Raw genomic sequence first — 27,728 nt, 5'->3', positions numbered from 1 at the left:
AAGGTCCCTTCCAGCTCTAAAATTAATATTCTCTAACAGAATACCAAGATAATAAAACAAGATCTCATTCATCTCAGAAAGCTGCTGAGAAACTCAAAAAGGGTAGCTCCTAAAAACCTAATCTCAAATTGTTTAAAGTCGATTCAACATTTATTAAAAGATGTGGAAGGGGGTTGTTTTAGATGGTGTAATAAATGAACACCTATAATTATATTATCACCTTAATATAAGGTAATTTCCTGGACACATTCCATATTAGATAGTGTTAAATATTATGCCCATTTTATAATGATAAAAGGACTTGTCCAGGATACCCAGATGGTATGTGTTGGGACCACAACTGGCCCCAAGTCTTCTAAGTCATTAGATGAAAAGAATGGTGGGTTAGGAAGGCAAGGAGTCATATCTTAGCTCTACTACCTTACCATCTGTCTAACTTAGTCACTTGGACTTCTATGGGCCTCCTTTTTTCCCATCTGTAAAGGGTTTAGACCAGATTGATCCCTATTAAGTAAGTCTCTAGTCTTCTGAGGTCCATGTTCAGTGCTCTTTCCCCTATGAGAACACATCCTGTGGCATATGAGGAAGACTAGGTCTAGGTCTAGAGTTAGAAGACTTCATCAGGAGACTGTGATCCCTCCTAAATGGGGTCCCATGACCCCAAACTTCCTTTTGGACATCTCAAAATCAAGAAGTCCAAAGGAGAAATTCTTTTTCACCACAAACTATTCCCTCTTCCAAACGACTTTCTATCATGATAGGACACACCATCAGCTCCTCCCAGGCATACAGACTTGAAACCTTGGGTGTTGGCCTGCTTCCTCACTTTCAAACTCACCCTAGGAAGCTAACCCGGTTTTTAAATCTAGTTGTTTGCTAACCCAGCCTCACAGCTACTATCTCTTTCTTTCAGATTAGTTACTATCTATCACTTAAATCTTATTCACATACGAGGCAGCTAAATGACAGACTGGGCAGAGTCCTGGGGTCAGGAAGACGAGTTCAAATCCAATCTCAGACGCTTAATAGTGACTTGCCCAAAGTCATTTAACCCTGTTTGTCTGAGTTCCCCCACCTGTAAAACGAGCTAGAGAAGGAAACGGAAAACCTCTGACACGACTGAACTACACTCTGCGCATATTTTGTATAGACCTGGTTATTTACGTGTTGCCCACGGTCCATTAGAACGTAAGCAACTTGAGGGCAGGGAACACGCTTTTGCCTTTCTTTGTATCCCCAGTGCCTATCACAGTACCTGGCACATAGTAGGCGCTTATTAAATGCTTGTTGATTAGGGACCCACCATGCCCGTCACTTGGCTAGGGAGCACTCCCCGCAACAAGTCAGGTCGGGCGCCACGGTGTAGCTTTCCAAAAATGTCGAGCTAAAAGGCTCCACCTCAGGCCTAGTGGGGGGCGGGGCCCGTGGGCAGCAGCCAACAGCGGGCGTCCGGGCAGGGTGGTGGTGGCCAGACCTCACACCAGCCTCGCCTCCCCGCGGGGGCTGGGCTCCGTCTCCCAGGGAAAAGCCCGACAGGCCCCCGAATGGGGGCGTTTCCCCCCCCTCCCCACAGGCTGCCCCAAACCCACAGAAGACGGCTCAGACTAAGGTGGGCTGGGCGCCCTGCTCCCCCCATCTTCCCACCCCCCCGCCAGTCCCTAGACTGACCGCCGCCCGCCCACGATCACCGGGGTCCCCCAGAGCGCGCCCTGACGTCAGGAGACAGCACAACAGGCGGCCACGCACCCCGCGCGGAGCGGAGCCCCGCCTCTCCCCAGCCCTGGTCCCACCCCCGCCCCTCCCTTTCTCTCTTCTTTGGGCCATACCGGGTCCGGATAGAGCTCGGAGCGCATGCGCCCTGAGAGCAGAACCAGGTAAGGGAGAGCGGGCTGGGAATGCCATGTGGTGTCGCGTTCCATCCTGGGCCGAGAGCGCTGCTGGAGGAAGGGGCGCAGGCTTTCTGTGCCAATGGCTGCGCCCCTTGGTGGGGTAATCGCCCAGGTGAGGGGCCCTCGGCCTTCCTGCCCAGGTGGCACTGCACCTCCCCTGCCCCTAGCCCACGATAACCCCTTTCTGTGTATGAGCAGGGTAGGATGGACCACGGCCCCGAGGAGCGTTCACTGAACTGGCTGGACAGCGCAACCCTGAAGCGCCTTTGCAGGCAAAGCCAGGAGCTGCTGCAGCGGGCGCAGGCCAGAGCTGCCCACTGGTGCTCACACGTGGAAGGTCTTCGGGTCTGTAGCTGGGACGTTTGGGGAGCGCACACCGATAACCAGGACCCACCCAGCCTAGAGAAGAGCTCTGCTGGCGGCCGCCTAGCTCCCGCCACTAGCCCTGTGTCTCCTACACTATTGTCACTGTTGTAGAGGGCTGGGATGGGTGGGGAGGGCTCTTGTCACTGAACCTAACCAGGAAACTTGAGCTTGAACTCGTGCGCATGCGCCTCCCGTCGATGCCCGGGGAAAGTGTCTTGGCTACTTAGCTTAGGGGACCTGGGTTCTCTGGTCCTAATTTTGTTACTAAGAGGAACTTGAACAAGTCACGATCCCTTTTTCTAGTTGTTTCTTCCTCTGTAAAATGAGAGGATTAGACTAGATGTTCTCTAAGAAGCCTAGACATTTGGATCATTAGGCCCACCAGTGGTTGAAGAGATTCATCTTACTCAGGTCTATGGATGTCACTTGCACAGAAAAGCTATAAAATCCACCTGTTATAGAGCCTTATGGTAGTAGATAGAGATGTTGAGAGTGGTTATTCTCAAGTTAATTTTGACTGAGAGTTGATTTTTAGTGTATCTGCCATGTTGTTTCTGATAGGCTTCCTTTCTCTCTCTCTCTGCAACTCAATTGCCCCATCTGTAAAATACAGGAATTTGACTAGATGATCTCTGAGATTCCTTTTCAGACAATTGTTAGGGCTTCTTGCAGCTCTAAAATCATGTCATCCAAAGTTTTTTTTTAAAAAGTGTATGCTGGCTCTCCCTCTTAAAACAGGAATTTTGTGAGATTATATAATCCAAATCCCTCATTTTAGGGATGAAGAAACTAAAGTATGAAGAGAAAAGACTTACCCAAGGTCATACGAGGAATAACAAAGCCAGACATGAGCCCAAGTCCCCTGACTTTAAATCCCCATGACACCACAACACTTTTCTAGGTCAAAGTTTATTTTACATTCCGGTAGCCAGAAAGCAATTCTCCAAACACATATGCCATACCTCAAGAGTCCAAAATCCAGAAGTTTTCAGAGGCATAAAACATAGTAGGAAGCTCACCAGTAACGTCCCATTTGTTCAACCAACAGGAAGAAGGGAAACCGATAAACCTCAATACTTCATTCAAATCGATGGTGGCATACATGGATTATGTTTCAAGTCAGTGTGGGGTGAGTCCAGGCAAAACCTATGCTCCTGACCAGCCTGCTACTTTGATAATTCTTCTAGGAATTCATGTGGGCAGTATTGACTGGCAGAACTATGGATTAGGTATAGGTCATCTCTACCAGAATGGGGCAGCTAGGAGGATAGAGCCCTGAGCCTGAATCGAGGAAGACTCTTCTTCCTGAGTTGAAATCCAGCCTCAGACACTTATTAGCCATGTAACCCCGGACACATCACTTAATCCTGTTTGCCTCAGTTTTCTCATCTGTAAAATGAACTGGAGAAGGAAATGGCAAACCATTCTAGTGTTTTTGCTAAGAAAACTCCAAATGGGGTCTTGAAGAGTGGAACACAACCTAAATGGACTGAATAGCATAGGTCAGCTAAGAGGCGATGTGAAAGCCAGAGACTTGAACTAAACTAAAGCATGAATCAAAAAACAGAACAAAGTAAATTTGCTAGGTTCTAAACTGACCTAGACACAAATGTATTAGATCCTTTTAAAACTGAACTCAAGTTTTTAAAAACCTTATAGGCCAAATCTACATTTTTTCCTAATTGATAGCAAAAAAATATATATATATATATCACTGAATCAAACCTAAAGTTCCACTTATTTCATCTGGTTCAAGTGATTTATGATAATAGCTCTCAGGCAGACACACACTGTACCATGCAGAGCAAAGACCATCAAGTGTTCACCTCCATTAATAGAACATGAGGAAGTTGGCTGAAAGCTGGCATGAGAGATGTTAGCCCTTCTCCGACAATGATGACAGTGATGGTGGTCACTTCTTTCTGTAGATATTTAATTCAAAATAGTGTTCCTCCATCAAGGTGAGAGTTAGGTGCCAACCTACCCATTATGTAGCCTCTCAAGGTCCATCCTAAACTTTTCTATTAATTTACTGACATGTTTGCCCATGTTGGGACATTCAAGGAAAACTTTTATAAAGGCTATTTCATAATCTTAATAAAGGCCACTTCAACAGGAAGGAAATGCTCTCTTTTACATTCTTACCTTCCTGTTGGGAAAGTTCTCTTCTCATCTCTGAACACATTTCCACTTCAATTCAAAAGTCACAGTGACTCCAGAATAAGATGTTAGCCATTAGTTCGATTTAAAAACAAGAAAGCACCTTTTGATTCATGGTTAAAGATATTTTAAAGCATTTGAGCAAATGAATATCTTTTTTGCTTTCATAGAAATCCCTCGAAGAGGAGAGATAATCATGGAGCCTCTCCTGTGTTGTCCTTGAGTGTTTTATTTAGCCTAGGCACAGACACTTAGATATTATGATACCCAGAAGTGATTCCTCTAGCAGAAAGTTCCTCATTCTGTCCTTGCACTGTGGTTTCATTTAGTGAGTTCAGTGCCTTCAATGAGTCATGATGGAGAATAAGTCTATAGTTAACCCTGAGGGGGAAAGTCAAGGAGAGAACAGCAGCCACAGGGGTGGAAACACCCTCTGCATTCCTTTGCTTGAGCCCCCACCCACCTAGCACAGGTGAGGCAGCTAGTCAGTGGTTTGCTCTTTGCCCTTCTAGATTTTGATGAGATCCCTCTCCCCTTCTTCAAAGATGGGACAGTAAACACTTGACTAACACTTGACTATTCATTAGAGTCTGTTACTGCCCATGACAGGAAATGCACAGAGGGTATTTTTGTCACCTTGGCAAGTGGCTGCCCAGGTTGTCCTAGGAGGACCTTGCTCAGAGCACTGTACTGCCCAGTTCTGGTGGTCCAGGCTGCTGCTGTTGTACAAGGAGAGCAGAGAAGCAGCAGATGGCAGCAAAGTGATGCCAAGTATGTTGATTCTTAGCCGACATGTTGCCCAGCATGGAGTATAATCTCTTGGAGAATAGAGACCTTGGTGAACTGAAAAGACACTGACGTTTCTCTCCCCCGACTCTCCCCTTGGTGTTATTCTCAGTGTGGGTCTTGGAGAAACTGGTGAACAGCTGAGGAGTCATGGGGGAGGCTGGAAGACTCACTTCTTTCGAACGAGAAGGTGACTCCTAGGCAGGAGCGCTTGTAGTAGATGACTTCGAAGGCTCCTTCTAGCTCTGAAAGTCGCTGATTAGGACATTGGGTATCTCAGTTCTGTATTGTGTTCTGCAGAGGTTTCATAATTCTGCACGAGAAAAGGCAGCGCTGAATCATGTCTGCAGATATCACCAAAACCAGTTGGACCCAATGTCCTCTTCCTGGGTGAGACAGGTGAGTGCCCTTCTAAATCCTCAGCTTTCCCATGGTAGACACTTGACATGATACTGTTTGTTCTCTAGGGTTAACGTAACACTGGGTTCTCCTACCTCAAGCAGTGGATGGCTGCAGCAGCCTGAGAATGTTTCCAAAATGAGGAAGTAGAGGATTTATGTTCTGAATCCTTCTTACAGGCCTGGGCTGGAGTTACAACCTGGCTGGCAGCCTTCAAGCAAAGGCTGCAGGGTCACTTGGCAGGGAGACTAGAGAGTAGATTCCTGTCCAGGTAAGGCTCAGACTAGCTGGCCTCTCAGACCTCTGAGAGCATTGTGATTATTCAGTAATTCTGACATTCACCATTTAAGTAAGGGGGTCCTCAGAGCATTCTGAGCCTGCAGGGGTGGGCAGAGGACTTTAAAAAAAATAGTCATGCCTTTTACATGAAACAAAGTTAAGACTGATTCTATAACACATTTACAAAGTTCTTTCCTCACAGCAACTCTGTGAAGGAAATGATGCAAGTTTTATGATCGGCATTTTACAGATGAGGAAATTGAGGCCCACAGAGGGGAAATGAGTTGTCTAAGATCACACAAGATAGCACATGGAAGACTGACTGGGTCTCTTGACCCTGAGTCCAGTGTTCTTATATGATATGATATGATCATCTTTTAAAAAGTATTTTGAGGTCTCCGTTATAACTGGGACTGAGTTCAGTTCGATTGGAGCATTTCCTTAGAGTCAGGAAAAAGCTTACATTGTTGTCAAGGCTCCTTGCTACAAACTTATCCTTTTCAATGTCCACCTACCTCATTCTGAGAGAGCCAAGGATGTTACTTTTTTAAACTGTTATGATGAAAAAAACCCTCAACCCAAAAGAGCAAAGTACTTTGTTTTAAGTCTAGTGACCTGCAGATTTTTGTGGTTAAACAAAATGGTTATAAAAAAATGTACTCCAGAATAATCAAGCTGGGATGGCATGGCCCAGCAAGTAATTTGCTATTTGGTCTAAGTAGACTCTAGGGGTCTTAGAGGAGTATGGGTAAGGAACAAGATGGTTAAAAAAAAAAAAAAACAAAACCAGAGCAACAGCTCTAGGGGTTAGCTCTAGCTCCTGTTGGTGAGATGGGCCCCAATACTACAGAAGTCTTCCTGCTGGGACATGTCCCCAAACAGCCTTTGGCTGGGAGTTTGGATCTCTGTTCCCCTCCAAGTGCCACTGTTGCCAACAGGTCTCAGGTTCCCTTCACTTTATACAAGTTACTGATCCTCAGTTTCCTCTTCTGTTGAATTAAAGAGTTGTATACTACCTTAGAGTCCGTGAACTTTTTAAAAAATTTGATAACTATATTTAAATGTATTTAGTTTCCTTTGTTTCTGTGGGGTTTATGCATTTAAAAATATTATGATGAAGGGGTTGTTCATAACCTTCATCAGACTGCCAGAGGGGTCCATGACAAAAATAAAAGGTTAACAGCCATTCATCCAGATGATCTCCAAGATCCCTGTTAGCTTTGACATTCTATATATTCAGTCGAGGAAGGGGGAGTGAAGACATGCTGGGAGAAAGTGGATTAAAATCTCAATGAGGAATTGGCTCAGCCTACACCATAAGAAATTATATATTTCTGTGTTAGAGGAGAACGGAGAGTATAAGAATTCATTCACATTAAGAAAAAAAAGCTAAAGATGAAAGAGAACAAAAAATCACTTAGCAAAGAACTCATTGAATGAACCCTCTTAGGGTTCTAGGTGTGCCAAAGTGTGTGTTGGGATGTAAGTCCAGGATCAGTCTTAATTAAAACTTAGTAGAAAGAAGTAGCAGAACAAGCCTGGGGAAAAGGTCATATCTTGTCAACAATCCAGAAAATTGGAGCTGACCTGGAAACCTATAAAACTAAGTGTGCTATTCATCAAATCTTAACTCTAATCCTTAGAAAAAATCCACATCCCATGACCCTAGAGAGAGCTACCAAGTAACAAAGACTGGCCCAGGACCATCCAGGTTTGACCTAGAATCATCTCGGCTTGGCCCAGGACTATCGAGATTTGATCCAGGATCATCCAGGTTTGATCCCGGATCATCCAGGTTTGACCCAGAATCATCTCGGCTTGGTCCAGGACCATCAAGGTTTGATCCAGGATCATCCAGGTTTGACCCAGGATCTTCCAGGTTTGGCCAAGGGTCATCTTCATCCAAGTCTGTGGTGAGTTCCTACCTTTTGCCTTTTAACATGATGATGTAGTAAAACAGCACTGGGTTTAAGATTGGAAGACCTGTGTTTGAATGCTGGCTCTGCTTCTAAAATCTTGGGAAAGTTCCTTAACCTTGGTGAGACTCCATTTTCTCACCTGTAAAATAAGTGAATTGGAACTAGATGATGGTTAAGCAGCCTTCTGGTTCTAAAACCTATTCTTTCCTCTCAAAAGCTAGAACTCAGCCATTCCTCTGGGTATTACAGGATACAGAATTGCCTTAAGTTGGGACAGTCCAGCATATGAAAGAAAAATGGTGCTGGCCAACTTTGGGTCACTAACCCTCACCCCCATTCCCACCCCAGGCACCCTTTGTTTGAAGTGACAGGATGTTCCTTGTGCCTGAACGCATAGCTGTGGTTGGAAAGAATGTGAGCTATTTGAGTCCCAATTCCTGCAGTCAGGATGTGCCAACACCAGATTCCGATGAAATTCCACCAGCTGTGAAGTCAGCAGGAGTGGTCTGACCCTCTTGCTTCCAAACTGAAAATCCTTTTTTGAATTCCAAAAAGCAGAGCTTTGCAGGGGTCTGGTCCAAACAAAATATACGCCAGAAGGCCATCAACCACTTCCCTCCAAAATCTTCTTGTCACAGCAGATAATGATACTACTATTTCTCACGTAGGAAGTGGCTTATTGACTGTGTGAAACAATTTGGGGGGGGGGGGGGGAATTCACAGAAGAGTCCTGAAGAGTGACTGGAATTTGTTACCATAAGAATTTCCTTAAATATTTGCACCCAGATTGCTAAGCAGCTACAATACAGATCATTACTGGTATTAACAACCAAGACAATATGGTGGTGGCAGGAGGAGGAGGAGCAAGGATCTTAGAAGACCTGGGTTCTAGTTCTAGCTCAAGCTGTGTGACCTTGGAGAAGTCACTTTTTTCTAAGTTTTGATTTCTTATCTGCAAAGTAAAAATGATAATTCCATTGGCCACCTTACAAGAATGTTGTAAGGAAGGTGACTGCTAAGTGGTCTAAATTGCTTTGCACATGTGATTTAGGATTATTATTTACCCCTACTTCTAATTTAAGCTCTTGGCCCAGATGCTCCTATACTGATTAACTGGGAACATGTTGATCTTTCTGTCATTTCCTGAGTTACCTGGAGCTCGACTTCCAGGCAGCCAGGGTCTCCTGATGTGTAAGATTAATAGAGAGTAACCACAACTGGATTATCCTCCAGGATTCTGCAAATCTGATACAGGCACACTTTTCCAAAGACATCTCTGTGATACATATCAGTTGTATGAAGCAAAGTGTGTAGACTTCAGGATGACCCTCTCAATCCATGGCTGAAAATGAGAGGGTTGGTGATCTAGCTTTTTCAAGATGGTAGTTCCTTGTTAAATCATAAACATCACCTTTTCTTCACAATGGCAGATGCTCCTATTGCTGCTACAGGTATATAATCATAAGAATTGAAACTGATATATTGCTTTAGTATTTTACTTTGATATGGTTTTTTGATGCAGCAGAGAGAGGTACTACAGCCATCATCACCCCCATTTTACAGATGTGGAAATTGAGGATGAAAGATGTTAAATGACTTAACTGTGATCCACACAACTAGTAACCACCTGAGGCAGGATTAGAATCCGGGTCCTTCCTGATTCTAAGGCAAGACCTCTTTCCATGACCCCACACATGCCCCACATCAGCCCATACCTGATAGAAATTCTGCCACGCTGAACACACACACACACACACACACACACACACACACACACACACACAACTCTCTACCATTCGACATCTGTGGTAAATAAAGGAAGTTCTGCTCCCAGTTTGCTCCTTTCTTAGATCACAGCTGTGCCCCCATCATATTTCTGTTAAAAAAGCTTCCAACTCCTTTGTCTCCAGTTCTGTCTTGCACACAACTGCTAAAATAAGCTTCCCAATGTACAGATCTGCTAAAGCATCTTTTACTCAGTCAGCTAACATTATGAGCCTACTACATGCTAGGCACCATGCCAATCTATTGCCTAAAGGAAAACAAGCAGCCCATTATTATGGGCTCCACAGGACCATGTTTTTAATTTCTATGTCCCAGGCATTCATCCAGCATGTTACCTTACCAGGGGAGAGGAACCTGTAACCTTAAGGCCTTAGACAGAGTAGGTGCTTAATTAATAATAATAAGGAATAATAAAGTATTAATAAATAATTAAAAATAATAAATTGTTTGTTGAATTAGTTTGAATGCCACATAACTTCAAGACATCCTTGTGTCATCTGTGACAATGACATCTGTGGTCATTGCTAAGCTTGAATCAAATCTTTCCATTAACTCCCATTACCTGTGGGTAGGCACTGAAAGGGAAAGCCAACCTTCCAGTGGCTTTTCCTAGGCAAGTCATTTAAACTACTTGAATGACTATATTGAAATCAACCCCCAGGGTGTCTGGGCTTTAAAAGCAGGGAAATGCATCGTCCTCATCATCCATTATCACCATCGTCACCATTATCATAGGTTTAATAGAGCCTTGTTCATTAAGATGGTTCCTCATCCAAAGCACTTCCCTGCTATAGCACATCTGAGCTAATAAACCAGTGTTGGTATCTACCTTCTTTTCCACAAACTGCCACCTAACTTCATGATGAGCAGCTCCTCCTAAAGACAAACTGAACCACACCCCACCGTTATTTCATTCTTACATTGAAGCAGCAGCTACTAGAAGTCATTTTGGGGGATGAAGAAGCTGCAGTCTAGGTAGGGAAAGTGATTTTGATAAAGGGGACCACAAAACTCTAACCCATCAATATCCATCTTTTGTTTCCAGACCAGAACAAGTTCCGTGGACATCACAATAGAAGTTTCTCCAGGGACCTATGCTGTCACAGTGGGGTCCCCTAATGTAACCACAACACACATGATAGAGGTTGATTCAGGGCAAATCATTGATCTGAGTTTCCCCCTTTAACACTGGTCAATACCTTTTTTTTAAAATAGCAAAGAGAATTAAATCAAACCACACTGTGGTTCTCTTTATCAGTATTTATACATGAAGGGTATGTATATGTAGTGCCAATCAAACAGGTCAGATCTCCTAGGGGCTCTGGTCTGTCTGTCTTGGGGACTATTTTAACTGAATTCTCTGAAAGCTGAGAGGAAGGATGTATCTCTAGCCTTCCTCAGTCTGAATGTGAGAAATAATGTGCCTTAATACTTGTTTGGAAAATTGTGATTGTTTTCTTTTTCCGTACAAAGTTAATCATAGAAATAAAGAAAGAAATTTTGGAAGGTTATTTCATTCTGATTTTATTACTTTTATTGGGGGTAAAATAAACATCCTACAAAGCAGTTTAGGCCAGCTTATAAAAAGTGAAACTGCCCCAAACACACACCCTGTGGCTACTGTTACAGAAACATCTCATATATGTATATAAAATCTGAAGCAACTCTTCCATCTCCTTTCACAAAGCCACCCGCAGAGAATCAGAGGCAGGACTGCAGAGACCTCTTACAGATTCACTGAGGAGAGAGAAGTCTAGCAGGACGAGGCAGGAACTGAACCCCACCATGTGCATAATGATTTCTATGCTCACTATTGATATCACTTGTGATCTTGACTGTTCATTTTTGTTTTATGGAATTTTTTTTTAACTATTAGGTTACTCTCTTAGTACTTCCTACAAGATTAAAAAAATTCTAACAGTATTTCACATCTCATTTAACTTCTTTCCATACCTATGATTTACTGAGGCACCCTACCTGGCAATATAGTCCACTTTGAATTTGAAAAACAAAAAGCCCCCAAAACTTTCACTGCAAAAATTGCTAATATTCCCTGTAATGAAGATATAGTTTAAAATTAGAAAATAAGTTAAATTAGAAAATTTAACCCTTGAAATGTGAAAAACTAATACAGAGAGGGAGCCTCAAAAGGCAGATTGGCAACGTGGGAAGAGGGGGCTAGGAGCCCTGGGCTCAAGGCCCAGCTTGGCACCTCAACTTATTTTGGCCTCAAACCTCTTCCTTTCTCTGGGCCTCAGTTTCCTCCTCTTTAAAATTAGCAGGTTGGACTGAATATTTAAAATCCCTGCCTATCTGACATGTTATGGTTTTAGAAAAGGAATCTCCACATAAAAAGGTAAACATGAATGAATGATCATGAGCTAAAGGATAAACTACTTACATTCTAATGTGGGGAGAGATGATACATGTGTCCCCTCTGATCTATATCATCATCAGGGTTCAAAAAAGGGAATGTAATTAGAAGGCTTTGAAGATCAGAAAAATAATGGAAAGAAGAGGAAAAGGAGTACACTGGAGGGTGGGGGTGAGGAAGGGAAAGAAGGAAGGTTAGGGAAAATGATCTCTTGATTAGGATGTATAAGTACATTGTGTATATATGTGTATATATATATATATATATATATATACACACACACATTTACATATAAATTATATCTATCTATACACACACACACACATCAAACTCATTTACATTTGAACTGGTCAAAGAAGGAAGAACACGCAGAGTTTGGTACAGAAATACATTTCATTCAATAGGGAAATGGGGTTAGGGAGAGGAGGTGAAATTAGAGGAAAGGCAGAAAATATAGCTCTTTTGAGGTGGCAAAAAATGGGAATTTGAGGGAGTGCCTATAAATTAGGGAATGAAGGAACACGTTATTGTACATCCATGCAACAATACTATATGTTATAAGAAATGAAGGGGATGGTTTGAGAGAAATAATGGAAAAATTTATATGCTCTGATACTGAGGGAAATGAATAGAGCCAGAACAACTTATATCCAATGGCAACAACATGGCTTTAAAGGCAAACAAGTCTGAAGCAATTAGGAATTAGGACAGTGTAATAATGAATCATGATTCCAGAGGGTTAATGAGGAAACAAAGAGTTCAGAAGAGGCAAATATTATTTTTTTTGGACATGGCCAATGTAGAAATTTGTTTTCACTGACTCTTTTTTTAAACAGGGTTTGTTTTTCTTTAGTTCTCGAGGTAAGGGATGAGGAGTGGGGAGTGGTGAGGAGGAAAAGGAAGATCTTTGTTGATAGGAAAAAATAATTTTAAGAAGTAATCACATGCAGACTCGTTCACATGTTGTGTGGTGTGGGTAGAATGTAAGCTTCTTGAGGACAGAAAATGTCTTTCATATTATTTTTTATATTCTTGGCAACTAGTGCACAGTAGCTTAGCAGGCCCCTAAGTGTCTGTTGGATTGAGAATCTCCAACAAAATTAGAGAACCTATAAATAAGACTAATAAAGAGTAACTTCTCTAATCAGTTATCCCAAGGTTAATTTCTTTCACAGAGCTTGTGTCCACTTTTTTGTGAGGTCACCTGCAATGTTGATCACAACATCTCGACAGATCCATCTAGAAGTTTATATCATCCTTGCAGCCCCTTCCTCTTCTTGTTCAATGACCTTGATGTGCCTATCCTATGATCTTTCACATTTTGTCTGATTCAACAGAAGATCCATTTTTTAAAAATTAAATTTTATTTTTAACTTTAAAAAAAGGAGTCTTCATATACAGTTAATTCTCTTATTGCCTTGAGATAACAACCCATAGTGACTCTTGTTTGGGCCCTTGTGCTTTACTTGGTAACCTGAAGGTTCTGTTCCTACAGAAATGCTCTGGGATTCTCTGCCTTGGACCTGTTTCTTTCCACTCAGCCTCCTTCTCGTCTGCCAGGGGCTGCTCTGGCTTCAGGCCTGTTTCTTGCCAGTGCAGTGGCCCAGCTTTCACCACTACAGCATGTATTCCAGCATCTCCTTTGGCTGCCTCTCTCTCCCCAGGACACTGCAGCGACACCTTGCTCCTATATCCCAGAATGAGTTAATGTTGGTTGTGCTGTGATACCAAAGGGGTTATTCCAGAGGGTGGAACAGTACCTGGGCAGAGCAAGTCTCAAGTGTCTATAAGTTTCCTCAGTGACTCTTTACCTTTGAAAGAGAAGAAAATTTCAGAATTAGTCATCTGCCATTACTCTTCAGGGAAAGAACTGTGCAATCATATAGAAGAGATGGTCAAACACAAGCTGTATTGTTCCACACAATGTGCTGATGTAAGCGTAGGACCCTTGATCTGTGCTGGTAGATTCTTAGGTAGATCACCCTGAGAAATAGAGATAGAGAACATTCCCAAAACAGTTGCTATGCCAAATTAAGCTAATAGTAGCTGACATATGATGCTTTAACACATTATCTCATTTGACAAAAATGATACATAATAGGAAAGGGAGAAGTAACACTGGAGAGAATATATCAAAACAAAATCCCAAACCACTTGATATGGAGTAAAATGGTGCTGGTGAAATGCAATTCACATCTAACCGGGCTTTGAGAAGACTTTTTCAGAATGAGTGTTTTCTCTCTCAAAGAGCCTGTGATTTGTAATGAAGAATAAAAGTAAAGGGGCAGGGTAGAAAGAAGAGACACACTTGAGGCCAACTGAAAAAGCAAAGTTGGGCAATTTTTATGAATAGCTAGCATTTATATATCGAAGTATGCAAAACACTTTACATGGTTTATCCCATTTGATTCTTAGAACAACTCTGTGAGATTCGTGCTGTTATTAGCCTCATTTTATAGGCAAGGAAACAGGCACAGAGAGGCGAAGTGATCTGACTGGAGTCAAAAGCTAGGAAATACAAGTTACAGTTTGAACCTAGGCTTTCCTGGCTCCCAGTCCAGTTCTCTATCCACCAAACCATCAAGCTGCCTAATGATTTGGATGAAGGCACAAATGATACCTGCATATGAAATGAAGCCAGGAAAGACAGCTAATGTATTGGATGACAGAGCCAATGGGCTGGCAAAGCAGGCTGAAGATAAAATTTACTCAGAACTTTTACTGTTAAGTCATGGAGGGCGTGTGGTTTACACTGGTAAAAGGAGAATGTAGAGGGATGAAATAATGTATCCTAACGAGAGAATATATGTATCACTGGTGCTTTACCAACCTTAAAGTGCAACAGAAGTGTTACATCTGGAGTCACACTAAGCAATTACATATTTTCAGATATTAAAGTTGAAAGTTGCACTAAATTTTTGGGTCCGACACACGATATGGATGTAGGTAGGGACAGGACCTGTGATTTCATTAGCATAAGGAACTCTCAGATAAGGAAAAGTTCCCTCCCCAAGCAGGTTGGCATCTCTTTGCAACTTAGTTCCCTAGAGCAGTAGGGTCATCCAACCAGTCAGAGGTGGCACTGAAACAGAGATAGAGAGACAGAGAATCCTATACTTGGGTTTCATTGCCTGAGTACAAGATAGGGGAGACATGTCAACAAGTGGTTCACGTAAAAACTAGTGAGGGTGATCTCCCATGAACTACAAGCTTAACAATTCTGCACTGTGACATGTTGGCAAACAAGCTCGCTCTTAGATGACATTAATGGAAGAACAGGGTCCAGAACATGAAAACAAATGGTCCTGCCCTGATCAGACCACTCTTGAGACACTGTTCAATTCTGAATTCCTTTTTAGAGCATCATTAACGTTAGAACAGGTCTAACGGATAATGAGTAGCTTTGAGACTAATAGGAAGATTAATTAAAGAAACTGGGATATTTAACCTAGAGAAGACTGGGGTGGGGGTAGGGTAGAAAATGGCAATCTAATTTGGCAATATTTGAAAGGTACAACAGCAATTTGCTCATTGGGCCCTACCAAAACAATAGGCAAAAGTTAGCAGATTTTAGCTTGACTTCCCAATGATGAGAACAGGCCAAAATTAGAAGCCTCTAGTGTCCCTACTACACATGGGTTGGAGGTGATATTATATCCATATGCATTACCACCCCCAGGCTTCCTGTATCCCTGAGGACACTAAAAGGAGTCCCATCTTTCTAGACCACCCCACCAGATTAACACGTGTCTCCAATAATACTTCAGTAAGCGTAGACCATCCTGTCCCAGAATGGTCAGCAATTCCTATTAAAGACATTACTTTTCTATTTCCAAGGTCCATGTGACTCCCTTTCACCCCCAATCTGAGATCTTACTTTAGGAACAGTTTGAGGTTCACATGGACTAAGAGACCTGTTATTGGAAGCATCTTCCATGGAGATAGAACAGTGGCCTCAAACAGGCTACTCCCCTTGGTCTGTGATATAGGACATGGGGGTCTACATTATTAGTGATGCAGACAATGAAATGAGCCTAGGGATTCCTGATCCATCAGAACTATTATAATTCTTAGCTCTTATAGACCCTGCCACTTAACAAGATGTAAATTAGAAAAAGTCAGCTGGACAGCTCGCATGCTATAAACAGCCTTGCCAGCTGGAAATGGTTCTGGACCTGGGTTCGTCTTGTCCTTGCTCACAGCTGGGGAAACTATTGCCTGAAGAAACATAGAAGATCCAACAAGGAGTCAAAATGAGCCACTCCAAGATAGAGAAAGAGCCCCCCTCCCCCACTTCACCAGAATCCCCCCGAGGGGCCCACTCTGGACCTTTTGGTAGAGAATAGCAGTTTAAGTTCTCAGAGCAAAGTCAGGGTTTGGGGCCATGCTGGAGAAGCCAGAAAATAAGAGAACTGAAAAGTGTCTTTCCCTGCAAACTAAAGAGGGCCAGGAGCAGAATGGAAGGAAAGGTTCATTATGGGAAGCCCTACGTTCTTTCAAAGCACAAATCCCACATCCTTTACCCTTCCACAGGCCAGATGGAAAAACAGAATGTGGTGTCTTTTAGACCTGAAGGCCTGGGTTCTAATCTCAGCTCTTTCACTAGAAGTGTCTCCTCTTCCCAGAGTTATCATGAGGATACAATAAAAGCAAAAAGATTTTGTAAGCTAGATAAGCTTCAGCAGTAAGCAGTAAGTACACGCAACGACTTTCTGAACCCCATTTCAGATAGTAAGTCCAGGAATCTTGGGTCTTGGCCACTGTAACTAGGCTCTAGCTGGGCTCTAGTAGTGGATTTCACAGAAACTATTTATGGGTTTCAATGGACAGGCCAAGAATCTTCAGTGTGTGGTTTATTACAACTCTGAAATGCTTCCTGACCCTCACTGCATGCTCTTGTGACTACACCAAAACCCGTCACTGACCAAATTTGAAGGAATATGTTACTCTTACCCCCTCATGAGAGTGGCCTCCATACAGACCTAGAATTACAATAAAGAAAAAGAAAGATGGCAACCAACAGAAAAGATTCATTTCTTCTTTTCCCATCAGATTTTTCTATTTTGAATCCCAGTTTTTTCAAGTTAGGCAGAAACTCCTAGCCTTCACCTTCCTCCTACATGATCACCTTCAAGGGATTTCCAACCCAATGCCAAAGGGTTGCCTATGTCCAGCTCTGGTGAGGTGGCCACATCAAAGTGGATCAGGGACTGATTTTAACAAGAAAAAATCACCTGTTTCTCCCTGCCCCCCAAGGCAGGCATGTGCTAAAATCAGCTCCTGAAAGCCTACTGTTAAATATTCACTTTGGAGGGGGCGGAGCCAAGATGGCGAAGTAGAAAGACGCACATACACATAGCTCCGAACCCACAAACCACAGAACGGCAGAGGGAACCAACCCAGGGCGAATTCTGCACCCAGAGACCACGGAATATTGGAGCGAGGGAGATTTCTGTTCCAGAGAGACCTGCAAACCTCTCGTGGGGGGTCCTTCGCGCCGTGGACTGGGTGCCGGGACGGGGAGCAGAGAGCAGCCCTGCCGCGGCCACGACACAGTGAGGAAAAGATCCGAGAGGGCTACGGGGACGGGATCTCTAGCGGCCACGCGGTTCCCCCCACCCACAGAGGGACCTGCAAACCTCTTGCAAAAGGTCCGTCCCGCTGCAGACGCAGAGCCCAGCCTGGACCTGCGGCGGCCGCGGATCCGAGAGGTACAGATCCGAGAAGGCTCCAGAGACGGGATCTCCAGCGGCGGCACAAGCCCCCCCACCAACAGGTGACTGACGGGGATAGGTGAGAGAGTGTCTTTGGCGGGTCGAGAGGGGAGTGGGGTGCCCCCATGGCTCGGGCCCCCCCAGGAGATAGAAGCTGAGAGGCGGCTACAGACAGGGGCTCCCCAAACAGGCGGGAGCCTGGATCCATTGTGGAAGGTTTAAGCATAAACCCCCGGAGGGAACTGAGCCAGGGAGGCAGCCCTGCCCCTGACCACCTGATCTTAATTCTCACACTGAATAGCAGCCCTGCCCCGGCCAAAAACCCTAAGGCGGGAAACAGCATTTGAATCTCAGTCCCCAAACGCTGGCTGGGAGGACCAGGAGGCGAGGTGGGTGTGAGGAGAACATTCAGAGGTCAGGTCACTGGTTGATGAGAATGCCAAGAAAAGGGAAAAGAAGTAAAACTATTGAAGGGTATTTTCTCGGAGAAAAAACACTTCCTCCCTTCCTTTCTGATGGGGACGAACAATGCTTGCCATCAGGCAAAGACACAGAAATCGAGGATTCTGTGTCCCAGCCCACCCAATGGGCTCAGGCCATGGAAGAGCTCAAGAGGAATTTTGAAAATCAAGTTAGAGAGGTGGAGGAAAGACTGGGAAGGGAAATGAGAGGGATGAGGGAGAAGCATGAAAAGCAGATCAGCTCCCTGCTAAAGGAGAACCAAAAAAATCTTGAAGAAATTGGCACCTTGAGAACTAGCCTAACTCAGTTGGCAAGGGAGGTGCAAGGGGCCAATGAGGAGAAGAAAACTTTCAAAAGCAGAATCAACCAAATGGAAAAGGAGATTCAAAAGCTCACTGAAGAAAATAGATCTTTCAAAACTGGAATGGTACAGATGGACGCTAAGGACTTTATGAGAAAGACAGATATCTCAGAACATACCGCGCAGATTCGAAAAATGGAAGATAATGTGAAATATCTTATTGGAAAAACAACTGACCTGGAAAATAGAATCAGGAGAGACAATGTAAAAATTCTGGGACTACCTGAAAACCATGATCAAAAGAAGAGCCTAGACATCATCTTCCATGAAATTATCAAGGAAAACTGCCCTGAGATTCTAGAACCAGAAGGCAAAATAAACATTCAAGGAATCCGCAGAACACCGCATGAAAGAGATCCAAAAAGAGAAACTCCTAGGAGCATTGTGGCCAAATTCCAGAATTCCCAGGTGAAAGAGAAAATATTGCAAGCAGCTAGAAAGAAACAATTCAAGTATTGTGGAAATACAATCAGGATAGTACAAGATCTGGCACCCTCTACATTGAGAGATGGAAGGGAATGGAATAGGATATTCCAGAAGTCAAAGGAACTAGGACTGAAGCCAAGAATCACCTACCCAGCAAAACTGAGTATAATACTTCAGGAGAAAAAATGGTCTTTCAATGAAATAGAGGACTTTCAAATTTTCCTGATGAAAAGACCAGAGCTGGAAAGAAAATTTGACTTTCTAACACAAGAATGAAGAGAACCATGAAAAGGTGAACAGCAAAGAGAAGTCATAAGGGACTTACTAAAGTTGAACTGTTTACATTCCTACATGGAAAGACAATATTTGTAACTCTTGAAACATTTCAGTATCTGGGTACTGGGTGGGAGTACACACACACACACATGCACACACGCACACATACATAAGGACAGAGTGCATAGAGTGAATTGAAGAGGATGGGATCATATCTTAAAAAAAAAAATGAAATCAAGCAGTGAGAGAGAAATATTGGGAGGAGAAAGGGAGAAGTTATATGGGGCAAATTATCTCTCATAAAAGAGGCAAGCAAAAGACTTATTAGTGGAGGGATAAAGAGGGGAGGCAAGAGAAAAACATGAGGTCTACTCTCATCACATTCCATTAAAGGAAAGAATATAATGTACACTCATTTTGATAGGAAAACCTATCTCATAATACAGGAGAGTGGGGGACAGGGGCACAAGCAGGGTGGGGGGGAGGATAGAGGGGAGGGCATGGGGAGGAGAATGCAATATGAGGTCGACACTCATGGGGAGGGAAAGGACCATAAGAAAATAGTAGTAATGGGGGACAGGATAGGATGGAGGGAAATATAGTTAGTCCTATACAACACAACTAGTATGGAAATCATTTGCAAAACTAAACAGATATGGCCTATATTGAACTGCCTGTCTTCCAAGGGGAAGGGGTGGAGAGGGAGGGAGCTAAGGAGGTTAGAACTCAAAGTGTTAGGATCAAATGTAATGTTCTCACCACTGGGTAACAAGAAATACAGGTTAAGGGGTCAAGAAAGCTATCCGGCCCTACAGGACAAAAAAGAAGACGGAGACAAGGGCAGGGAGGGAGGATAGAGGAGAGAGCAGATAGGTCACAGGGGCAATTAGAAAGCTCGGGTTTGGGGGGGGGGAGGGGATAAAAGGGGAGAAAATTTGTAACCCAAAATTGTGTGAAAATAAATGTTAAAAGTTAAATTAAAAAAAATAAATAAATAAATATTCACTTTGGGAATCAGTAAATGTTACAAATCAAGGTTTGATTTATTGTTTTGTTGAATGTACAGACTTAAGAAAATGCTGGGGAAAATGATAATGATGCTGATTAAACTTGAAATTACATGATGAGTATGATTTTTTTTCAGAGAGCCAGTTGTTAAACATTTACCAGCATGCCCCTGTCTCCTCTCCCCTGGAGGTGACTGAACTTAAACATACCTGGCTTTCTATGACTGGATTCCAGGCCATTTCTCTTCCAGTATTTCCAGTGAGGCTGGCTAAGGACCTTCTGTTTCAGGGGCTTCTCAAAAAGGCTGGTGTCGGTGTTGACAGTGCTGTCCACCATCTTCCTTTGAGGAAGTGCTTTCTTCAGATCACTCCCCAAATCCTCCTCTTCAGAAGAGAAGGAATAGGAACAAGAGGAGGAGGAGGAGGAAGTAACATCCACACAAGCATGAGCTGCCATTTTTTTGTCTCTGGGATTGTCTGATTCCAGAAGTTGGACTGGGGGTTTCAGGTCTGGCTCCAGGTGGTCTCCAGTTGTGGTCTCTAACGTCCTGGTCAGAGGCCACCAGGTACAGCAGGCTGAGGAACAGCAGAGGCAGTCACCAGGCAGCAAGGGACAGTGGGTGTGGGCCTGGAGGTAAAGGTGCTGGGGAGGGCACAAGAAAGAGGCCAGAAGAAGCCCTTCCATGCTATATCCAAGGGTAGCTCCCAGGACAGGGCAAGGGGGAGTCCAGGGGATGGTGCGAAGATGCTCTCCAGACTTTGGCCAACTGCTAGTTAACGGCTTATGCAACATCTCCACAGTCTTCTCCCAACAGGCTGGGGGTATCCATATGGCTACTCCCAAGGGCACTTTGACCATCCTGCCATTCCAAAAGCAGACAGTGATTTCTTCATCCTCTGAAGCTGCTCAGGCAAAAAAAAAAAAGTACAGATTATTATATTATATTAATTATATTATATTTATATTATATATTATATTTCATTCCCAGTGGAGGGAGGGAGGTGGCTCACAGTTCCCAGAGGTGTTATCCCAATTCATATTCCCTACCCAACAATTTTCCCACAAGTCATAGCACTCCCTTTCCAGACCAAGGACATTCTGTTGCTATTTCTGTAACTTCCATATTTCCTAGACAGGTGGACGGTCTGGACATATCCCTTTTAAAATTTCAAAACCATAATGCATCTTACCAAAGGAACAAGACCCATACTGTCCTACTACCCTGAATTGTAAAGGCTGAGGCTATTTGACATACAGGATGTCTGCCATAATTCTTGAGTGACCCCAATATAATTATATCAAGGCAAAGCCTAGCTTATCTACATAACATGAAAGATAAAAATATATACTTTTATACATTTTAATACCAAATGATGGTCTATATCATAGACACTAAAAGCAATAATCAGGGATCTCCCTGAGAGCATACATGTGTATATATGTGTATGTATGTAGTATATGTTTATGTACACATGTGCACATATATATACACACATACATATATACGTGGGTGTTGCTTATATATGTGTGCATGCTTGTTTCTTTGCTGTCTTTGGGCCAAGTCACCCAGCTCTGCTCCTTTTCATTCCTGTCTCAGTGGTAGGAGGGAGGCTGCTACCCTTACCTTTCTCAGGGTCTCTGGTCTCCAGGCCTTGCACCACGGTGCCTGGCCCATATCTCTCCTGCTTTGCTTCCCAAGGTGCCAGAACTTTGTCTCCAGGCAGTAGGGAGTGCTCTAGGGCCCATGAGTGCTGGATGACATCCTCTGGAGCTGTGCTCTGTAGTGGGCCTGGGGACTTTGGTCCTGTGGAATGGAGGGCCTCAAACTCCACAAGGAGTTTGCCCTGCCTCCCTAGCTGCTGGGAAAGAAGGCAAAATGCGAAATGGTATTAGGGATCCCCCAGGCCCAGGAGCCCAGGACCAGGACTCTGCTTCCAGGGTAGGCATGCAGAAACCTTCCTGTACTGTCCAGAACTTATCTAACTTAGCAGAAGAAACAACCTCAGAACCATGTACTTTTGGGTGGTCCTCTAGATACGCCCCTTTCTTTTCACTGTCTCTCTTCTTCCTCTTCTCTCTAGCTTCTTCCTTCTCTTCTCCAGCCTGTAATTCAGGACTACCAGTAGCATTTACAATGTCTCCTACCTCTTCCCTCGAAGCCATTCATGCCCTTGCATGGGGCTATCTGCGCACCTCATCTCCCATAGACACATGCCTAAGACATGCCTGGGCACACAGTAAGTACTTCTGGGTCACAGGGACTCAGGTCACTCAGCATCAGCTCAAATTCTGGTTCTAACATGAACAAGTCACTATTTCTCTGAGTCTCAGTTTTATTATCTATAAAATGGGGACAACTTAAGTAGAATTGCTTACCTCATAGAGTGGTTATGAAGAAAGCTTTAGAAAGTGGAAAATGACATTTCCGTATGAGTAGTTATGTGGAAAGAGTGTTAGAGGACCACCTGGGCTCAACCCTGGCCCTCCTGCGTGTGATGTAAGCCAGTTACTTATATCACTGGATGTCAGTTTCCTCATGCATAAAATGAAGGCATTGCCTAGATGATCTCCAAATGTATTTGCAATAGCAAAAAGTTGTAAACAAATGATGCGTTGGTGAATGGTGAGTGAGTAGATCATGGTAATTTAGTGGTAATGAAACCTTGTTTCATTCTAAAAAATGACAAATGTCAAAAAGTCAAAGAAATATGGGAAGCCTCGTATGCAATGATGCAGAGTGAAGACAGCCAATCCAAACACACAATATTCCCCCATGAAATGTCTACAAAACAAATGATATACAATGGATGTTGCTGGTCCTTCCTTGTTAAACCTTTAAAAATGGAAGGCTGCGTGCTTTATCAAACAGTAAATTAAAGAAGTGTGGGAGTGCTGGGTCAACAATTACTCGTGTGCTTTTTTTACTTAACTGCTTGGGGGCATATTTTGTGATCCATTTGTAACTTGATATTGGGCTTTGTTAAAACAAAATGTAAAATGTGTAAAAAATGGGAAAGGCCTTGTGCTAGTTTAAAAAGGAGACTAATGATTAGAAGATCTGACACTGTTTCATTAGCATTTCAATTTCTGCTATATATTCATTTTTAGAGAATAATAAAACTACATAATATCTTAAAATAATTTCTAATTCGAACTTTTTTGTTTTGGAACAAGTTTATTCTTATTAGTCTAAACTGATATTCAGAATTTGATCATCTTGAAAAAAAAACTCACCCACATTCCTCATGTTCATGTAGAGCTCCTTGTGATGGAATTTGTTTCTATGAGTGTTTGTGTATTTAGAGTACAGTGGAAAGGATTGTGAACTAGAAATGTGAAGTGTTGGGTCTGAATCCTGCCCTCAATAATTCACTAGCTGTGTGGTCTTAGGTAAGTTATTTTTCCCTTTGTGAGCCTCCATTTCCTAATCTATAAAATGGGCATGCCCCTACCCTCCCTCTGTTCCCTTACCAAGTTAATCTGATTAAAGAAGAAAATGAATATAAGGCCCTATGCATTTGTATGCATTACATCTTTACTATGAGTTCCTCCTTCCATGGGATAGGCCCACCACCACGCGTTTCTGAATAGTGTACTTTTCATGACCAATATTTCAAGTACAAGATATGACCGCTAACATATTCATTCTTAAATCTTGGAGATAGCCAGCTTCCACCAACAGCCGAGCAAATAGAGCACTTATTGCCATTCTAGCCCATTTCATCACTATTTTCTGTGTGCAGCTAAATGGAAGCTCTGAAGAGGCCTTGAGAAGGGATGGAGACTTGCCTCTGGTGTTTGTTTTATCCAAGCCCTGTAGTAAAAGCCATCTGATTCCCTCCTGGCAAGAACTGGTGAGTCACCATCCTTTTGTCCCTCCAGTAGGGCTGGCCCCTTCCCTTGTAGGTCAGTTCTGTGTAGATCTGGCCAAGCCCAGGCACACCTAGGGGAAAAGAAAAATCAGACTCCAGACATGCCAAGAATGCACTGAAAGAATAAAGTCATAGAAATGACATATATGTAGATGTCTGCATACACAAATATACAGGAGTGATCCCATGTCAACACCCATGTGAAAAAATCCTATTGAAAGTGGCCTCAGTTTGACTTAGGTGTGACTAATAAAGTGTGACTGGGATTTAGACACATTAAGATTTAGCACCAAGAGGAAGTAGAAGGTCAGAGAGCAAGTGTTGGGGAAAGGCAATTCTTTCAATTGTGGTATGTGGATCTAATATGAAAGAGGAGGATTTAATGAATGATGGTGTTGACACAGTGTAATTATAAAGGAATGTTAGGGTTTTCTTTAGAGGAAAAGATGCATTCAGAAAGTTTAATAATGCTTTAGAGGATGGATAGCTTCAGGAGCTGACCAGTAATGTGTTAGTACAAGAAAATTATAAGTTAGTTAAGGAAAATTTTGCAGTCATAGGTCAAAGAAGTCTCTGGGCTGGAATTCATGTAGCACTGAGGTGAGCCATTCAATCTATAGCTGAGGGACAGTCTCAGGGTCTCAGAGAGAAAGACCCTTGCTTCTTAAGTAACTCAAAGAGCTGAGAAAAAAAATTGGTCTTGACCTGCATAGTGGTTGGAAGGATGAACTAGGAAGAGGAGTCACAAACCATAAAAGCCTCATCTGCATGTGAAACTGTGCAAACTGAGACAAGTATCTCAAACTTCCCTCATATTATAGTAAAATCATAAGCTAAAACAAAGAGAAAAGAATTATGATCCTAGGGACTCCTTGGAGGGAGACAGTTGGGGATGTCATGTCCAACTCTGGATTCCATTTGGGGTTTTCTTGACAGATACTGGAGTGGTTTGCCATTTTCTTCTCCAGATTATTTTACAGATGAAAAAAGTGAAAGAGGATTGAGTGACTTGCCCAGGGTCACACTGGAAATGTCTGAGGTCAGATCTGAACTCAGGAAGAGAAGTCTTTCTGAATCTAGGTCCAACACTCTATGGCACCATTTAGGTCCTAGGATCTAGACATTTTGATTCAGGACACTAAGAGCCAACAGTCAATCTGCAAAGCCACTTTTTAACCTCCCTGGAAATGCAGAGCGCACCACAGTTCAAGGGCAAGCTCCGATAGCCTTGCCGTATTTATTCCCTTGGACAAGTCAGCTCATGTGTCTAGACCTGTTTGCTCCTTGTAAAATTGAGATAATAATTGCAGTTGTATCGTCTCTCCCAAAGATTTGTTGTGAAGGAAAGCACTTTGTGAATTGTGAAGTATTCTATTTAAGTGTGCTTTTTGTCATAGGCAACCCTCATCCCAGAGCAAAGACTCCTACCATCGCCTAGAGAGGACGGTACCTTGCAGTGGAGGGATGTCTGATAAGACAGGGAACCTGGAGCACAAGAGGACAGGTTGAAGGGGTGTTCCACTGAGCAGAGGCATCGATGCAACAGGGACTTTTCTGGGCTGTGGTCACACTGCAGTACTTGAGTGAAGGCATCCAGGGCCCTGCTAAGGATTCCATGACCTTCAGGGACACTGCCTAGGAGCAATCACCAGCAACGAATCCCTGATGGCAGGCACTTCTATCATCAACTGAAATGAAAGCTGTTACCTGCTCTGAGGACAACGTCATGACAACAACTTGCTATTCTTGAGGCCCAGAAGAGAGGGACAGCTGCCTCAACTCTGTCTGGCTCATTGACACAAACTCTAGCTCTAAGGCCAACTTAAAAATATAATAATGGCTAACACTGGTGCAGGGCTTTAAAGCTGGCAAAATGCTTTACATACATTGCCTCTTGTTCACAATAACCTTGGGAGGTTAAGTGCCTTTACTGGTTCCATTTTACAGACGAGGAAACTGGAGCTGAGAGAGGTTAAGTGATTTGTTCAGAGGCACACAGTAAGTATCTGGGACAGGATTCAAACCCAGATCTTTCTGATTCCAAATCCAACCCTCTATCTATGCAAGTGTTCAATTTATTGACCTACTTAGAGATATTAGAAGTTAGAGAACAGTGGTTTTGGTTGCTTCTTTGGTACATAAAGCCCCACTGAATTCCCCTGTTGCTGAAAATTCCCTTTCCTGACTGCAACCTCAGAGTGTGGCCAGCTCTTCCTTAAGAGACCTACGGAGATTCTAGTGAGAAATATCTCCATTCCAAGGGCAGACTACATTTTCTTCAGTTCCTAAACTCTGACTCATTCCCAGACCTGGCCTCAGATGGAAAGGCAGCCCAGTGCAATGAGAAGGCGGCTGAACTTGGGAGTCAAAGACCCTAGATTTGAATCTACTCCTCACTACCTGTGGCTTCTAGAAAAAGTCACTTGCAAAAACAAAAAAAGAAAAAGTCTCTTACCTTCTCTGGGTGGACCTTTGTGAGGGGTTTGGACTAGAATGACCTCTCAGGCCCTTTTCATCTCCAGATCTATGATCCTATGACCACCTGACCACACCACAGACAGAGCTGCACCAGCAGTTTATGTTCCAAAATGAATCTTAACATTAGAATCCCAGTCTGAAGCTTAATGCTGTTCCCAGCCTGAGACTCAGCTCTGACCCTAGCCCTATATTGAGACTGAACCCCAAATCCATTTCTGAGTTATAACCAACATAAGGCAAAGAGTATTGTCCCAAGTATCAAAGTTGAAAGGAATTAGATTCTTCCTCAGGGTACCTGCAGTAGGGCTCTAGCAGAGGACCACCAGGCATCTGAAGGGGTGGGGACCAGCTTGTGAAAGAAATAGCCTCCCCCTGCCCCGAATATGCCTACTCTCTCTTCACCAGCAGGGTTCCCCAGCAATGACTGCCTTCAACTGGGACTCCACTTGGCCTTGGGACCCCATGCACTTGGGACACTGTGATCTGCCTCCAAATACAGCTCTGACTAATTCTCTATCCCTAGTGTCACAGGGACCTTTAACTCTATCCACTGCCTGACTCCTGTCCCCTGGCTCAGGAGACAATGCCAGTTCCCCACCCCCCACCCCCCATGTGTCCTCTCCCCAACTCTGAATTTTCTCCCAGGGCCTAGACTTTCAAGTTTTGACCTGAACCTTAGAGGACCTTCGGTGTCCTGTCCCAGCTGGGGAGAAGGCTCTGGTCTGGCCCTGAGGAGTCTGGGGCTCCCCAGAACTTAGCAGCAACAACATCCTACCTTGCCTCTGCGCAGCTCCCTTCAGTGTCCTGGTGACCCCTTGCCAACGTCGACTTTAACGCATTTGGTTGCTAGGCAAGTTGTCATGGAGATTTGACCAGCTGGAACGCTCATCCTGGAGGCCCTCTGAGCTTGTGCGAACTTGAAACTTTGACCAGCCGGATGGGGCGGAGCTAGGCAGGCTTCTGCAGAAAGAGCGGTCCGCAAGACGCCCATCCCCGGGAAGAAACAAGAGGGAAAGTAAATAGGAAGCAATAAAGGCGCCTGGTGAAGGTCTCTCAGTCACTCCACAGATGACAGATGGATAACAATTTTAGAGCTGCAAGGGACCCCAGGGGTGACTTTGCCCAAGCCCCTTATTTTACAGATGCCCTAAACAAGTGGGTGTTGCTTAATCGT

At 43.6% G+C, this 27,728-nt stretch overlaps 3 protein-coding genes across 8 annotated transcripts in view; 1 reads left to right on the top strand and 2 right to left on the bottom strand.

The window, feature by feature from the left end:
- Positions 1 to 1,747, bottom strand: part of DENND2B (DENN domain containing 2B) — a 266,149-nt gene extending 264,402 nt beyond the window's left edge. For both annotated transcript variants that reach the window (XM_072619488.1, XM_072619491.1), the window contains exon 1: positions 1,669 to 1,747. The gene's annotated coding sequence lies outside the window, so the exon portion shown is untranslated. The remainder of the gene's footprint in view (positions 1 to 1,668) is intronic.
- AKIP1 (A-kinase interacting protein 1) lies at positions 1,583 to 11,094 on the top strand. 3 transcript variants are annotated; one of them, XM_072619503.1, is made up of 6 exons: positions 1,583 to 2,001; positions 2,088 to 2,234; positions 3,304 to 3,384; positions 5,502 to 5,600; positions 7,523 to 7,792; positions 9,321 to 10,622. In XM_072619503.1, exons 1-6 carry the CDS (start codon positions 1,969 to 1,971, stop codon positions 9,372 to 9,374), a joined length of 684 nt encoding a protein of 227 aa, XP_072475604.1. In that variant the 5' UTR covers positions 1,583 to 1,968; the 3' UTR covers positions 9,375 to 10,622. The 3 variants fall into 3 exon arrangements, with proteins under 3 accessions (XP_072475604.1, XP_072475602.1, XP_072475603.1); XM_072619501.1 differs by lacking the exon at positions 9,321 to 10,622 and adding an exon at positions 10,629 to 11,094 and having other exon boundaries at positions 1,648 to 2,001; XM_072619502.1 differs by lacking the exon at positions 9,321 to 10,622 and adding an exon at positions 10,629 to 11,094 and having other exon boundaries at positions 1,656 to 1,874.
- C6H11orf16 (chromosome 6 C11orf16 homolog) lies at positions 11,082 to 27,500 on the bottom strand. Of its 3 annotated transcripts, none has more exons than XM_072619500.1 (5): positions 25,527 to 27,323; positions 23,994 to 24,147; positions 21,829 to 22,060; positions 20,414 to 21,106; positions 11,082 to 13,768 (listed from the first exon to the last, which is right to left on the bottom strand). In XM_072619500.1, the coding sequence occupies exons 1-5, from the start codon at positions 25,691 to 25,693 to the stop codon at positions 13,734 to 13,736; spliced, it is 1,281 nt and encodes a 426-aa protein (XP_072475601.1). In that variant the 5' UTR covers positions 25,694 to 27,323; the 3' UTR covers positions 11,082 to 13,733. The 3 variants fall into 3 exon arrangements, with proteins under 3 accessions (XP_072475601.1, XP_072475600.1, XP_072475599.1); XM_072619499.1 differs by lacking the exon at positions 11,082 to 13,768 and adding an exon at positions 27,330 to 27,500 and having other exon boundaries at positions 20,220 to 21,106; positions 25,527 to 25,711; XM_072619498.1 differs by lacking the exon at positions 11,082 to 13,768 and having other exon boundaries at positions 20,220 to 21,106.
- Between the last annotated feature and the right edge of the window lie 228 nt (positions 27,501 to 27,728).

This window comes from Notamacropus eugenii, chromosome 6, assembly GCF_028372415.1.
Source record: "Notamacropus eugenii isolate mMacEug1 chromosome 6, mMacEug1.pri_v2, whole genome shotgun sequence".
NCBI lineage: Eukaryota > Metazoa > Chordata > Mammalia > Diprotodontia > Macropodidae > Notamacropus > Notamacropus eugenii.
Note: the sequence above shows the minus strand (reverse complement) of the source record. Positions and strands in the feature narration are given on the sequence as shown.